This window comes from Manis javanica, chromosome 2 (assembly GCF_040802235.1).
Source record: "Manis javanica isolate MJ-LG chromosome 2, MJ_LKY, whole genome shotgun sequence".
NCBI lineage: Eukaryota > Metazoa > Chordata > Mammalia > Pholidota > Manidae > Manis > Manis javanica.
The window spans coordinates 221,830,177-221,844,244 of NC_133157.1; the positions used below are offsets into that span (position 1 = coordinate 221,830,177).

The following is a 14,068-nucleotide window of genomic DNA, read 5'->3' on the forward strand; positions in this document are numbered from 1 at the left end:
TCTTCATCCAGGCCCTGACTACGCTCTCTTGCTCACCCCCACCCCCCACCCCCATGCTCTGATCATGGAGTGTCTGTTACGTGCTGGGGTGTGTTGCACCAAAGATAAATACATCAGGTCCTGGTAGATGCAAGTGGCTCAGTTATGGGTATTTATTGAGCCTACAAAGTTCTGTGAAAGAGATGTACTCTGGGTGCATAGAAGGGTCTCAGAAGCCTTCCTGGGGATTATGCCTACATCCTCAGGATACAGAAAAGCCTCCCTACATTCCCTGGACTAGCCAGGTTCCCTGCCATCACGGGCCTCATGGTTACAGAATTGGGCCCTGGCATCAGATAATCCTGTTTAATGGGTCCAAGTCCCCCCAGGCCCTCGTGCCTCTACATTCAAGGCCAGGGCACCTTGAAGACAAGTCAGGCCCTGCTGCCAAAGCCTGGGTCCTCAGAAGGGGTGCTCTGGAACACAGCCGGGCCCTGAAGCATGGGAGGGTTGCAACGGGGGAGGGAAGCCCAGGCTGAGGAGTCAGACTCTGCGCCCAGCATGGTAGTGGGGGGCAAGGAGGCAGCTACATGCCACCTGGATGTGAATGAGAAGGGCACCTCTAGTGGAGTTTCCGCACTTAGACACTCAGGTCTGGAATACCCGGCTGCACTGTCACCTTCCGGGAAGATGTCAGAAATGCAGACTCTCCTGCCCCGCCCCAGATCCAATCAGAATCTACATTTTAACAAATTCCCAGATAATTTATATGTACATGAAAGTCAGAAATTCTACAATGAAACAGAGAAATGGACATTACTCAAAGGAGTTGCCTCCGGCTGAGCTCTCTCACTCCCTGGCTACGTTGGAACACTCTAAATAATCAAAGCTGTGCGGTGCCCTCCCGCTGAAAAATAATAGTACTGGGGACTGTGGCTGGCCAGGAAGAAAGAGGTCACAGTGATCCCAGGGGACAGTCATTTTCTAAAGCTTTAGTTTCTTCTGCTAAGAAACAAGGCTAATAAAACCTACATCCCAAGACCAAAATAAGGATTCAATGAGAAAGCACGTAATATCTTTATCAACAGGATCATTGTCTTGAAACACCTCACAAATATGTTTTTAAGCTTAAGTCAAATAATTAAAAACCCTCTGGCAAGGCAATTGGAAAAAAAAGAAAGTAAACAAAACAAGCAAAAACCAGGCTGCCCATTGGTAGCTGTACATTTAAGCCTGATAACTTGTTTTTAGTGTTTCCTGCTAGGAACATGCAGCTCAAGGAAGGGCCGTCTGACAATATGGGATCCCCCAGAAGTTCATGGGGCGATCAGGAAGGAATCTTTTGTAGGACAGGAAACCCTTGCTTGCTGAATTTTTAAAGAAGATTGGTGATTGCTTTCTGGTCCTCAGCATGTGTTCAACCTGTTGGTTATCCAAAGCACATGGTGGAATCTCATTAGAACCTTTCCATCAGCTGTTCCGTTCCTAATCAGGCTTCATAGCAGGATCCTTACCCTCTGATCCAACTCTCCCACAACCAGCTTCATTATATTCCATGCTACACCCATCACGGGGACCCCAAGCACCCCCAGTACTTCTGGCCAGTGGGTTCTTACCCTGGGTTGTGAGGACATTCCCTCCCTGCCGCCTGGCACACTCTGGCTCCTTCACCGCTAACCTCACAAAGAGCCAGGCGTGTTCCCTTAGTCGCACACCCAGCCCTGCTGCTGCCTGTATGTGAGCAAGTCCTGTCACATGAAGCTGTTAGTCCTGGAAAGGTCTATCTTTGTATTCTTAACACATTAGCAAAGTGGCTGGCACTTAGTAAGCGCTTCATAAATGTTCATGAGATTCGCATGGAGCAAACTTACATAGGAACTGCACCTTTACTGTAGAGGTCCATGTTTCCAAACTGTCTTAACCCCGAAACTGTTTCCATGCCCATCCCATCCCACCACGCCGTCCAGCGCACAGACGCAAGCATTCGCGACCTTGAGTGGTTGGCCACTAGGTGGTGCTGTTCTTCCTCGGACGGCTCTGGGGCTGAGGCGTGAGGGTGGTGGGGCGGGGATTGTTTCTCCCACTCCCAGCAACTGGCCAGCCTTTAAAAACCCCGGAGTAAACCGATGCCACCCGGCTCTCCCTACTCCCCCCGGCGGCAGCAGCTAATCTGGCTGCTTTGTACAAAACGAGCCCGCAGCAAAGCAGTCACTCAAAACCAACGCCCTGCAGCTTGGGGCCTGGCGCTCCGCTGGCTCTTGAGACTCTGAGCTGATAAGACTTTTCCGCAGCCCGTTCTCACCTGAACCACTGCAGGGACCAGATGCGTCAGTAATGCAGCGGCTGGCAGGCCGCCCTGGGCTTGGCCCGGGCCCACCCGCAGGGGTTCAGGCACTTGAAGGAAGCCACGCTCCCATGTCCACTTATGGGAAAATGAATGGGATACCCGAGGCCCCCCCAGCCCTGGCAGGGCCGCTGTAGGGCAGGGCGCGCGCACCGCGGTGGGGAGCCAGCATCCGGTACGCGGCGGTTGGCATTGGCATTGTTTTTGCTGAAAAAATGCGACTAACAGCCCTCGCCGGCCGGCCGAGATGTTCCCTCTCTCGCGCCTTTTCCGCACAGCCCCCAAGGAGCTTCCACGACCTGCGGGGTTAGTCTCAGCCCCGCGTGCAGGTCTCTTGGTTGGCCCCGGCTCCCCCGAGGAACTCCGCCGCCCGCTGCTGCGTCCTCTCGGAGCCCCGCTCCCCGGTCCGCGAGCACAGCTTTCCGCAGCGCCCGCGCCTCCGACGCTAGGCCTGCCCTTGTGCAGAAGGCCGGGCTCCGCCACCCACCCTCCCCGTCCCCAGGGGCTTGGCTCCAGCGCAGCCTCCAGACCCTCAGCGACACGTCCTCCTGGGCTCCAGCCACGCACGGATCCGTGTCCACATCTGCAGTGCCCGCGCCCCTGTCCGCGAGGCCCGTCAGGACAGGGGGCCCAGTGGCGTTGGGGCAGTGTGCACGCGTGCGCGCATTTCGTCCCGGGAAACCACTGCGAGGGGGCGAGTCTGCGCCCTGGCCATCTCCAACCGCCGCTCTCCGCTTGATCCGCGGCAGCGCGGCGCACCCACAGGGTGCTGAAGGAGTGAAGGCGCACGCTGAGCCCACCTCCTTTGCGATGTGCGGCATTAACTGCTCCAGCGTCACTCAATTCCTCACCTTTAGTAGCATGTGGCATTGCCATTCACTGCTGCACCCATGCATTCCAGCATTACCAGGAACCCTTCTGGACCCCTCGGCTCAAGAGTGAACAAGTCACCTCGCCAGACTGTGCCCCCAAGGGAGGGGGTTCGCCACTGAGTCCCTAGGACCTAATGCAGGGCCTGGGAGTAGTGGGGACACACATAATGTTCCTGAAATGAATCACAACTCTCCTGCACCAATAGACCAAAAATGCAGTCCCAGGAGAACACTGATCCTTTGTGGCCACAAAGACAAAAGGAACTTGGCCTTTTCACCATTGTCCCTGCCTGGTCCTGGGCAGCACCAGAACCCACTTCACCACGAGGGAAGCGACAAGCCGGAGCCCAAGGGTGACTGCACCGGACAGGGAGGTTATTAGCATGTTCTGTGTCCACGGCACAGACCTCACTTCTGTTCTCTGCCCGAATCTGCTCCCTGGGGCAGCATCTTGGTGGGGAAGGAGGGCCGGGGCTGCCAGGACCAGCTTCTGCCCCTGTTCTGCCAGTACTGGGACTCCGGGCCAAAGACTCAACCTTCGTGAGCAGAGAGCCCTGAATCTTGGTTACCCAAGCATGGAACGATTACTTACCCTGTACAACTGCTCTACCGATTAAATGAGAAAATGCACACAATGCATATAAAACAGCAGCAGGCAGGTAGCCAGCATGCATGCTTATGGGCTGAGAGAAAAAGAGGTTGATAAAAACCAAGTGGCTTTATCCCCATTTTAGATAGGAAAAGAGAAATCCATAAAGATTAAGCAACATGCCTGAAGCCATGCATTTAGCAGGTCCCCCTGGCTCTGATGGGACTACTTCCACAGTGTGCCATGATTGCCCACCACTAGCACAGCCCCCGTCCACCCCCATCAGTGATAAGGAGAAGATGGGCAACAGCCTCTGCCATGCGCGGTGCTGTGGGCACAGAGGCAGTGGACTTGGTGCTGTGTGGCACAGGGGTGCACCCCCTTCCCCTCCACCACACACTGGGTACCCCTGACCAAGTGCTTTGGTAAAGCCCGTGGTCACAGGGAGGTCAGAGGGGACTCGTGGCAAGCACTAGCTGCGTGCCTGCCTGAGAGCCCCTGCCGGCTCCCATGCCCTTGCTGGCGGTGCAGCCACGAGCCGGCTCCCGGAGGGAAGCTTCCGGACAGGCAGGGCAGCCACAGGGAGCCCACAGGAGGCCCCATCTCTGATGCCCCACCTTGTCTCCCTGCTGGTCCCGGCAGGAACGATTGGGACGGGGGTGACATGCAGCTGCAAATCTGCTCCTCAGGCCAACCTCGTGAATTGTGAATTTGAAAGCTAACCATGTGCATTTTTAAAAATTCCTAAATCTAAATTTTCAACGGTTTACCATGGTTTCTTCTTGGCAGGCTGAGCTGTGCCTCCTTCTGCCCATTCCTCTAGCCAGGCTTGGGGGAGTGGGGACAGAGCCTAAGGCAGGCCCAGAAGGAGAGGCCAGCCCTACAGAGCAGACCCAGTGAGCTGGGCACTTGCCAGGTCCTCTCGGGAGCTCTCTGTGGTGCCTTCACAACAACCATAGCACATGGAGAAACAACACAAGGCCCTAACGCCCATCCGGGATCATGCAGCTGCCAGGCAGAAGGTCTGGAGCCTGGGTGCGCACACGGGCCATGTGGCTGTGGAGCCTGGGGGCCCTTTCCAAGGCAGCAGAGCCTTAGAGAGTACAAGCTCTCACCTGGAAATCCTGTCCTCTGCCAGCCTCATCGCCCCCCACCATGCACTCTACAAATGGACTTCGTGTAACTCATGTAGCCCGTTGTCCCCCCTCTTTACGATGAGCAGTGCCTGCAATGTGACTCCCAATTATCCCTACAGGTAGGTCCCTTCCTATAGGCTCATGTCAAGTTGCACTTCCTCCTCAGACTGGTCCCTAACGTCACCCACCCCCTACCCAACCCCCATGTCTGCATTCTGCCTTCTCACAGGAGCCTGCTGGCCATTGACAGTGACATTTCACTCTGCTGACTTTATGACATGATCTAAAGCAGGGCTTCTCATCCCTGGCTGCACATTATACCCACTGGGGGAGCTTTTTATTTCTAATGTTTTTCTTGCAGTTTTATTGAGATATAATTGACATATAACATTGGCAACATACTGATTTGGTATATGTATATATTGCAAAATGATTTCTATAAGAAGATTCATTAACACATCCATCATCTCAACAGTAATAATTTTTTTTCCTGTGATGAGAACTTTTAAGATTTTACTCTTGGTAACTTTCAAGTACAGTACTACAGTCACCATGCTGTACTTTACATCCCATGACTTACTTGTTTTATAACTGGAAGTCTGTACCTTTTGACCCTCTTCATCCATCTCTCCTACCCCCGACCCCTGCCTCTGGTGACCACCAATCTGTTCTGTTTCTACAAATATATCCCACATATAAGTGAGATCATACAGCATTTGTCTTTCTCTGACTTATTTCACTTAGCACGATACCCTAAGATTCAACCCTATTGTTACAGATTGGCAGGATTTCCTTCCTCTTTATGGCTGAATAATATTCCAGTGTATATACCACATTTTCCTTACGCATTCATCCACCAGTGGACACTCAAGTGGTTTCCATCTCTTGGCTATTGTAAATAATGCTGCAGTGAACATGGGGGTATAGTTATCTCCTCAAAATCCGGTTGCACATCCTTTGGGTTCATATCCAGAAGTGACATTGCTGATCATCTGATAGTTCTAGGTTTAACTTTTTGAGGACCGTCCATACTGCTTCCCACAGTGGCGGCACCGGTTCACACTCCCACCAGCAGTGCACAGGGGCTCCCTTTCTCTGCCTCCTCTCCGGCACTTGTTATCTCTTGTGGGTTTTTTTTACAGCCATTCTAACAGGTGTGAAATGATATCTCGGTGTGGTTTTGATTGAGCTGAGGCTGTTTTAATAAAAATACAAATACCTAAGCTCCATGCCCAGGGATTCTGTTTCCACCAGTTTGGATGGATCCTAGGCACAGGTACATCTTTACAATTCTAAATGTGTTTCTACTGTGCAGTGAGGGTTGAGAAACACTGATTTAAAAGACAGAGATGTCAATCTGCAGTGAGTCCAGCTTCTGACACTGATGAGCTGTGTCACCAACCTGGGCTACCACACTTTCTTCCATCTTAATTGGCCTCTTGTCATATAAGAACGACAATACCCACCCAGGCCATCCAACACAATGTGACGTAAATAACAATAACATGCGCTTGCCAGGTATTCATTGAGCACATATTCTTAATACATGCTTGACGCATTTTGGCAAATGCACACACCGGATTCATCGTCATCACCATCATTGATGCTGGCTTTCTGCCGTATCTGAGGCTGTGTGACCACAGCTGCTAGGTCTCTACCACCCTCTGTGAGCAGCACATGGTCACAGTCAATAGATGTTTGTTAAATGTATGGGTACTGGACAAATAAATAAATTCAGTGTGAGTTCCAGGGACAGAGACCTGTAACCTGTTGTTTTTTTTTTCCAAAATATCTCACACAGAGCTAAGCACACGACAGGCATCTAGTGGACACTTAGTGATTCAGGTAATGGGACGGAAGAGTATTTCTTCAGTTTAAGATCTAGAATAAGGCCCCAAGTCCTGTCCTTCCTTCTCTGATTTCTACGCCAAGCACACAGCTATGTTCGCCCTGCAGAACTGCTGACAGTCAGGCCCAAGGAGTCAGTGCTCTAATTACCTGTAGCTCTGAGCACAGCTGGGAGAGTGTTTCTTCAACAGCAAGGGACTCTAGGAAGAAAAGAGAAAAAAACACACACAATTAGATGGACACACACGGAAATGCAGCCGTTGCTAACTGTGTGAACGAAACATAGTTTTCAAATTGACATAATGTGACAGAAGGAAACACAGCGCCCGAGAACCCTCCTTCTCTCCATTCCACGGCCTAAAGAGGTCATGTTTATAAAGAGGACAAAGCCGATTTGGAGCCAGGTGACGTCACACTAGGCAGAGGTCAACATCGTCTCATGGATGCTTTTCTGAGAAACAGATGCCCCCTGTCCCCGTTCAAAGAGAACCTAGTACAGGTCAGTGATCCCACATTTTGCAGGTGCACACATCACACGTGGGTGTGGCACACGTGGGGCGTGGATTTGTATCCCCGTCGCACAGGTGAATGTGAGGAAGTCTGCAGGAGTGGAGCGGCAGGGCAGAGCCTGCAGAGGCCGATACTGATGTTCACCATTGTCCAGGCCCCCAGCAGGGGAGCCTGTGATCTCGCCATCTGGGATCAGCCTCTGGCCATCAGCGGTTTGAAGCCCACAGTGCCTGTGCTGGAACTCTCCCCTGGCTCTGCGATCCGGTCAGTGGTGTGCACTTGGCCACAGTGTGGCTCTACTCAAAGCTTTGTTACCCCTGGTGAGTGGATGCAATCAATCCCTCAGTGCGTTGCAAGGAGACAACTTATCCACCCGGCAGCTGTGAACCCCAGCAGGCCTAGTGGCTTTCGTCGTGTTGATCTTGGCTGTGCCCCTGGTGTCTGGAATGTAGCAGGTTCTCAATGAAAATATGACAGTGAATGAATAAAGACAAATTCAATTCCTTTGGGTAAGAAAAAGTTAAAGCAAGAAGTCAACCACTCTTGCACAATTGCCATTGCCTCTGAGCTATGAGACTGGCTCTGATTCTATACGTGTCTTTACTGCATGCAGAACATTCGAGTGTGAAAAAAAAATCAGCTTCACTCGTGGGCGATTCAGAGTAGTGTCTGACTTGCCCAGGGTGTTGGAGCCGACAGAGCGAGAGGGTAAGATGTCCCCACAGCCCAAGCCGTCACCAGTGAGGCCGCATCTGCTCCTTCGCACCACGTGCCAGGCACCACACGCCAGGGCCCTGAGGGACACCTGCTCTCAGAGACCCCAGGTCTACTGGGGAATAAACCCTTGTTACAAGGTGTGTTCAGTGCAATAATGGACAAAGTACAAGGCCAGAAATACTGCCCAAGACACAATTAATTCAGGCAAGGTCTAGAGGGACAGGTAGGGAAGTGGAAGTACCCAGCAGGAATCTTATTAACCTGGAAAACCAGGCTGAAGACCTGGCCTCAGTTTTAGCAAAGGGGCCTCATTGGAGAAAGCTGAGCAGAATCACAACATGGCCCATTTAAATGGGTGTGACATGATATAAAGGACCCGGCCTCGGAGTCACTGCAGGATCTCTGCACCATGCATTGCTGTGTGGCCCTAAGTAGTCATTTCACCTCTCTGAGCTTCTTTCTGGTTCTATCATCTGTCAATCAAAAGGGATTCAGGCACAATGGTCTCCATGATGCCTGATGATATATGTGCAAGAAGCAATTCATCCCCAGAAAATCATTATGATGGCTACTGAGAGAGTTCCGCCAAGCCATCCAGATTAAAAAGTACACATGTAGTTCTTTCTTAGGATTGCTTTACACTCCTTTAAGTTGCCATCCTGTCACTACTGCCTAATTATGAAAAGGCAATTTCTCTTAGCCACTTGGCACAATGTACAACCAATGCCAGGAGGGTAGTAGGTGTCCCACAAAGGCCTGGGTGAAGGAAGGAGGAAGAGTGCCTCAAGGTGTCCTCCTTTTCTTCCCACATCCGCACACCCAGGGTTCTGTCCTGCTGCAAGGACAGGGAGAGCAGAAAACCCTACCTGACCAGTGCGCACTGCCGTGGGGGTTACAGAAGCTCGCCGCCTGTGCCCAGGCCCCAGCCCAAAGGGGAGGGTGGCTGCCGGGGTTAGCGTGTCTCTGCACCCGGCCTTACCCAGCTCCACGCGCGGCACGTCAGGGATGTCCATCATGATGCTCAGGAAATGGGCGCGGAGCCCGCGGTGGGCGCGCAGGAGCAGGGCACACAGCTCCCGGTGCCACTTGTAGGCCCGCTGCATGCAGTTCTCCGAGGGCACGTAGAAGCTCCCCTGTGGGGGAAGCAGAACAGCAGCTGAGGGCTGCGTGCTGGTCCTGGGGAAAACTGGGCGGTGGTTCAAGAGGCCAGGAAAAGAGAGTGCTTGAGTCTCCTCCTGTCTCTCTGCGGGGAAAACACAGAATCCACCAAGCCTCTAGCCTATCATGCTGTTCAGATTAAAACAGAAACATCAGCAGTGATAGTGGTACTAATAAAAGATGATGATGATGACAGGGACAACAGGCAGGCCACACGGGTCTGTGAAAACGGGACCTGCTCCCACGCCACCCCCTCATGGGGGCAGGGTGCACTACAGAAGACATGGACACAGGTGGGCTCCTGTGCACGGGGAGATGAGGAATTTAGAATGACCCACCCTCGCAGTAGGTGAGTCAGGAGCACACAGGCCTGAAAAGGAGAAGAATGCATCTCTGTAAAACAAGAAGTGAGGGTAAATCATCAGTGTGGAAATAAGAGGCTCTGAGCAGGCGGTGTCAGAATGCCCTGTACGTTGTGTTTTGTTTGTGGATCTAGGACACATTAAACTGGAAGAATTACACAAATGTGGTCCATCTGATGAGGAAATGATGGTGAAGTCCGAAATTTACTTGAGCCCAAGGCATGTTGAAAAAGAAGAAACAGGACAGTTGTGACTTCCTGCAAACTCAAGAGACAAGGACATCTTGGGGCACACATCTGGGGGGATGCAGAGGTAGGCATCCTGGAGGGGGGCTTGGCCACAGAAAGGGAGGCAGAGGAGTTGCAGGGACATAAGAGTGGCCTTTCCATCCACAGCTCACGTGGACGTGAACCGAGGGAGCAAAGGGCTCTTCCTGAGCCTGCACTGCCTTACCCATCCTTCTGGAAGACAGTCCAGGAGGGAGGTGGTGGAATTCCACCCTCTTGGCTTTTGTGAGTTGGCTGGTATGTGGGAGCTGGGGCAGCCTCCTCATTTGGCCCCCTTTTTCCTTGATGCCACCTAAGAGGATTGAGTGGGTCCAGTGTGGGCAGGACAGGTCTGATGGGGGTCAGCAGCCACCTGCACTTCAACCGCACTCCCCATGCCGCCACGGTGGCAGGCGGTGACAGTGGCTGTACTCACTCTGATGTCTGCGTCATGATGGGCTTGCGTGTGAGGCAAGCTGCTACAAATCAAGGAACCTGCGTGGAAGCGTCATGTCTGCTGTACCCAGCTCTGAGATGGTGCCAGGTTAGTTCCCAGGAAAAAGTCTCTGAGACAGAACTATGCCGACCAGAAGGTCAAGTGGTGCACTCTCAGGAGAGCAGGATGGGGCAGGGGGAGGAGCTGCACTGTCCCCTCATGGAGGGACAACAGAAGCCTCAGTGTGCCCCACTGGGAGCTCCGGACCTGCAGAGTTGTCTGGCCTTGGGTTTTTGTGCCCATGCATTGCCCATTACCAGGTGTGGGTTACCCCTGGGGAGGAGGTGTGACCTTGGTCATCAACCCTATCAGACAGGGCAATCTCCAGAAAGCGGCTTGGTCAGTTGCCTTTGGCCACCAACATCCCCAGCAGTGTGAGGAAGGAGTGACTCAGGGCTGGCGTGGGCATGTGGACAGGGCGCCATAAAATGTACGGAAGGAACCCTCCCCAGAGCTCCCTCTATACCCCAGGGCCTCGGAGGAAGCCTGGCTTTGCATTATGAGGTCACCAGATCCCTTCTGATTTGAACTTACAAGAGACATTCAACAAGGTTTGGAACCAAAAGACATTTCCATTTCATAAGAAGAAAATTCAGCCAGCTAGAACACCTGTGCTTATGTGCACCAGGCACACAGGTCACCCCTGCACTTCCAAGTCTCATCTCTCCTACTGTGTTAAAATCAGAAGTCCATATAGCTGTGGAAAGACTAGCAGAGCTTGTGCATGGCCCAGAGTGTACACTGGACTCCCCGGGTCTATGAAACAAGAGGAACCCACTGTTTACGAAGCATCTGGATACTCCTTTATACTTTATCTCATCTGATCCTTAACAATACCATACAAGGCAGATCATCTAATTTTGATTTTCAAAATTAGAATATAGATATGGTAAAAAATATCAATATTACCAAAGGAAACACAGTATAAAGTGCCTCATTCTCCAGAGCCCAAAAATTTCTTGCGGATATTTCTAGAATACTTCCATGTGAATATGTGCATATGTGTATTATGTACATTTAATATATGTACATGTATCCTGAAAACATACACAGACGTATCCACGGGTTGGCGAATGCTCTGCACATTTCTCTGCTCCTTGCTTACACCATTTGTCCCCCCACAGTTCTGATAAGACCGAACAATCAGTGATAGGATCTCCAATTCCTATTTCAGATATGAAAGATGGTGGCTCAAAGAATCAAATGACTTGTGCAAGGTCACTGTTTTACTTGCAGAAGAAACGATTCTCAAGCTCAGGTGCTAAGTGGAGGCCATCCTAAGCCACGTGTGCCCCTGGCATTCATGCTTGGCAGAGGGTAGATGCCAGCAAGGGTGGACTGCTTTGACTGAGGCATCAAGTCAGGTCCTGCAGCACCTCTGTTGGCCATGATTCAGCAGAAATGGAAGCATCTGGGAATCAGCAAGGGCATCAGATTCAGCGGCTGAGTCCCCAGTCTGTGCCTCAAGCCCCCAATGCCCCTTTTTCTCCCCTTGCTACCTGCTCACAACGGCATTTTCTTACCACCAATGCCTCCTTCAGAAAATGCTTCAGAACCCATTTCAGAGAGCAAGGGATCTATGAAAACTGTTAGTAAGTTCGACTTTTAAAATTAGATAGCAATATCATACAGATGTTTTTCAAGAGAGACGCAAGGAAAACTGGGGAATCTTCTTAGGGCTGATTCAATATGATCACTGAGACAATATGAAGTCAAAATGTTAATATAAAGAGAAATTGTGAAAATACAATATGGCTTAAGATTATCAAAAACAGAACAAAACGAAACAAACTCTGTTCTCCATAAATTACTCAATAGCACAAGTTTTTGAAAGTGAATGATATGCTGTAGAAAATCCCATTAGCTGGCCCTCCAGGCCTACTAATAAGAGCCAGTGTGGAAGAGCAAAACACCTTCATCAGGTCTGGACAAAGTGGGGACAAAGTGGATTGAAAAGGCTTGCACAACCTCCCCACCCCAGAGAAAGTACATTTTAGCATAACCCCCTCCCAACCGTCTGCAATGGGAACCCTAAATAATACACAAGAATCATTGTGGGGCAAACAGAATATGAGGCTTTGTGTGAACTCCCAGTGGGAGGCTCTGGTCCAGGGCCCACTTCACAACAGGCACATCAGGTGTAACGAGGACATAGCTATGACGTGGCCCTTTAGGGTTGCTGATAAGGATTAAACACGGCTATCAGGTAAAATTTGGATTTAGGCAATGTCTCAGGGTAATGTTGGGGTGCATGGAAAGGGACTGTGTTTATGTAGGTCGCACTCGTTGACAACCTCCAGGAACATATCTATGGATGATGCAGCTCAAACATTGACAGTGACGAATCTGGAAACCTAAAACTGGATTTTACCTGAGTTGAAATCCTTTGGGGGCCCTGCTGGGTTTGATTAAAACATCTAGAGTCAAACAGGCCTGCACCTGTTCATGAGGGGCCCCTCGCTGATGGTGTGACTGAGCTGGCCCCTAACAGCTGAAGTGTCAGTTCCCTAATGTGGGAAGGGGGATGATGGCATCAAAGTGCTTAGCAGAGTGCCTGGATTGTATCAAGGCCTTACTAGCGATAGTTAGGAAGTTTTGCTTTTCACTTCATGTGTTCCCTAACAGAGACAGCTAAGCTTGCTATCAACTCAGACCTTCCTATAAACACCTCTTGAATCTCCATCTCTGCATCTAATTCCTGCCCTGGGCTCTTGATCCATTCCAAACTGCTTGGATGGCTTGCCTATTGTTGCAAAAGCATTTAAAAAGGAGCTTATGACTGTCCTACTTACAGGATCCTTCTCTCCCCCTGGTCTTTGTTAATGGACCCCCTCTGCCCAACACTGAAGAAAGCCAGGGAGATCTAGACTTCAGATTTCTGTCTCACCTAGAATCTGTTAGGAAATCTTGAAAATTCTACTCTTCAAACGCTGTTGTCTCCGCCCCAGTTTGAGCCATCTGCATCACTCCTTTTAATTATTAAAACAGCCTGCTCATGGGCCTCACTGCTCGGTTCTTACCTTCCATCTGCAGCACTAGAGTGTGCAAATTGTTTTACAGCGTTGCCCACTGTCTAAAGATGAAGATCACATTCCTTAGCGTGGCGTTCAAGGCCATAAGCCCTGACCACAGTCCCAGGCCCATCTGCCACCTCTCGTTTCACTCCAGAGCTCTGCTTGCCTTCTTCTTTTAACGGCCTGTCACCCTGCTGCCCAGAACTCACCACCGATACTCAGGTGGAATGTCATGACCCCTGTGGAACTTCTCAACCACTCTCTCCTCTCAGGTCCCCTGCACATACCTCATTAGACCAAAGTGAGTTCTCGATGTCTCTCTCCAACCCTCCCTGAACACCACGGGGGTAGAAACCACGAGTTACTTGTCTTTTAGCCTGCAACACCTGGCACATGGAAATTCAATGATTCCATAAACAATGGAATGAATGAATGAATGAATGAACGGATGGATAGATAGATAGATGGATTGCAGCATCCTCTAGAGGTCTCCACAGACAACAGAGACCTGATTAACACAGCCTTGGACTGAAGGTCCAAACCACCCTTAGCCCCCACTTTAGAACTGGGGCTCTCACACAGTTTGGGCATTTAGGTGTGGATTTGCTACACTGCCACAGTAATCATGCCATAGATGTTTATGCCCTATATCAATATACTTATTTATACTCTATATGAAATATGTACAAAATCTGATTTTACCTGGCATGTGGTGAACATGGATAACTTTTCGTTTAACTCAAACATACCCATAAGATAAGATGTCTTTCTGGATAG

The 14,068-nt window shown here is 50.7% G+C and overlaps 1 protein-coding gene across 2 annotated transcripts in view; it reads right to left on the reverse strand.

The window, feature by feature from the left end:
* The window catches only part of FAM135B (family with sequence similarity 135 member B), a 275,686-nt gene that overhangs the window by 38,851 nt on the left and 222,767 nt on the right, over positions 1-14,068 (reverse strand). For both annotated transcript variants that reach the window (XM_037023272.2, XM_037023271.2), the window contains exons 8-9: positions 8,975-9,128; positions 6,919-6,968 (exon numbers count right to left, since the gene is read on the reverse strand). In XM_037023272.2, the coding sequence (XP_036879167.2) occupies positions 6,919-6,968; positions 8,975-9,128 (204 nt within the window). The remainder of the gene's footprint in view (positions 1-6,918; positions 6,969-8,974; positions 9,129-14,068) is intronic.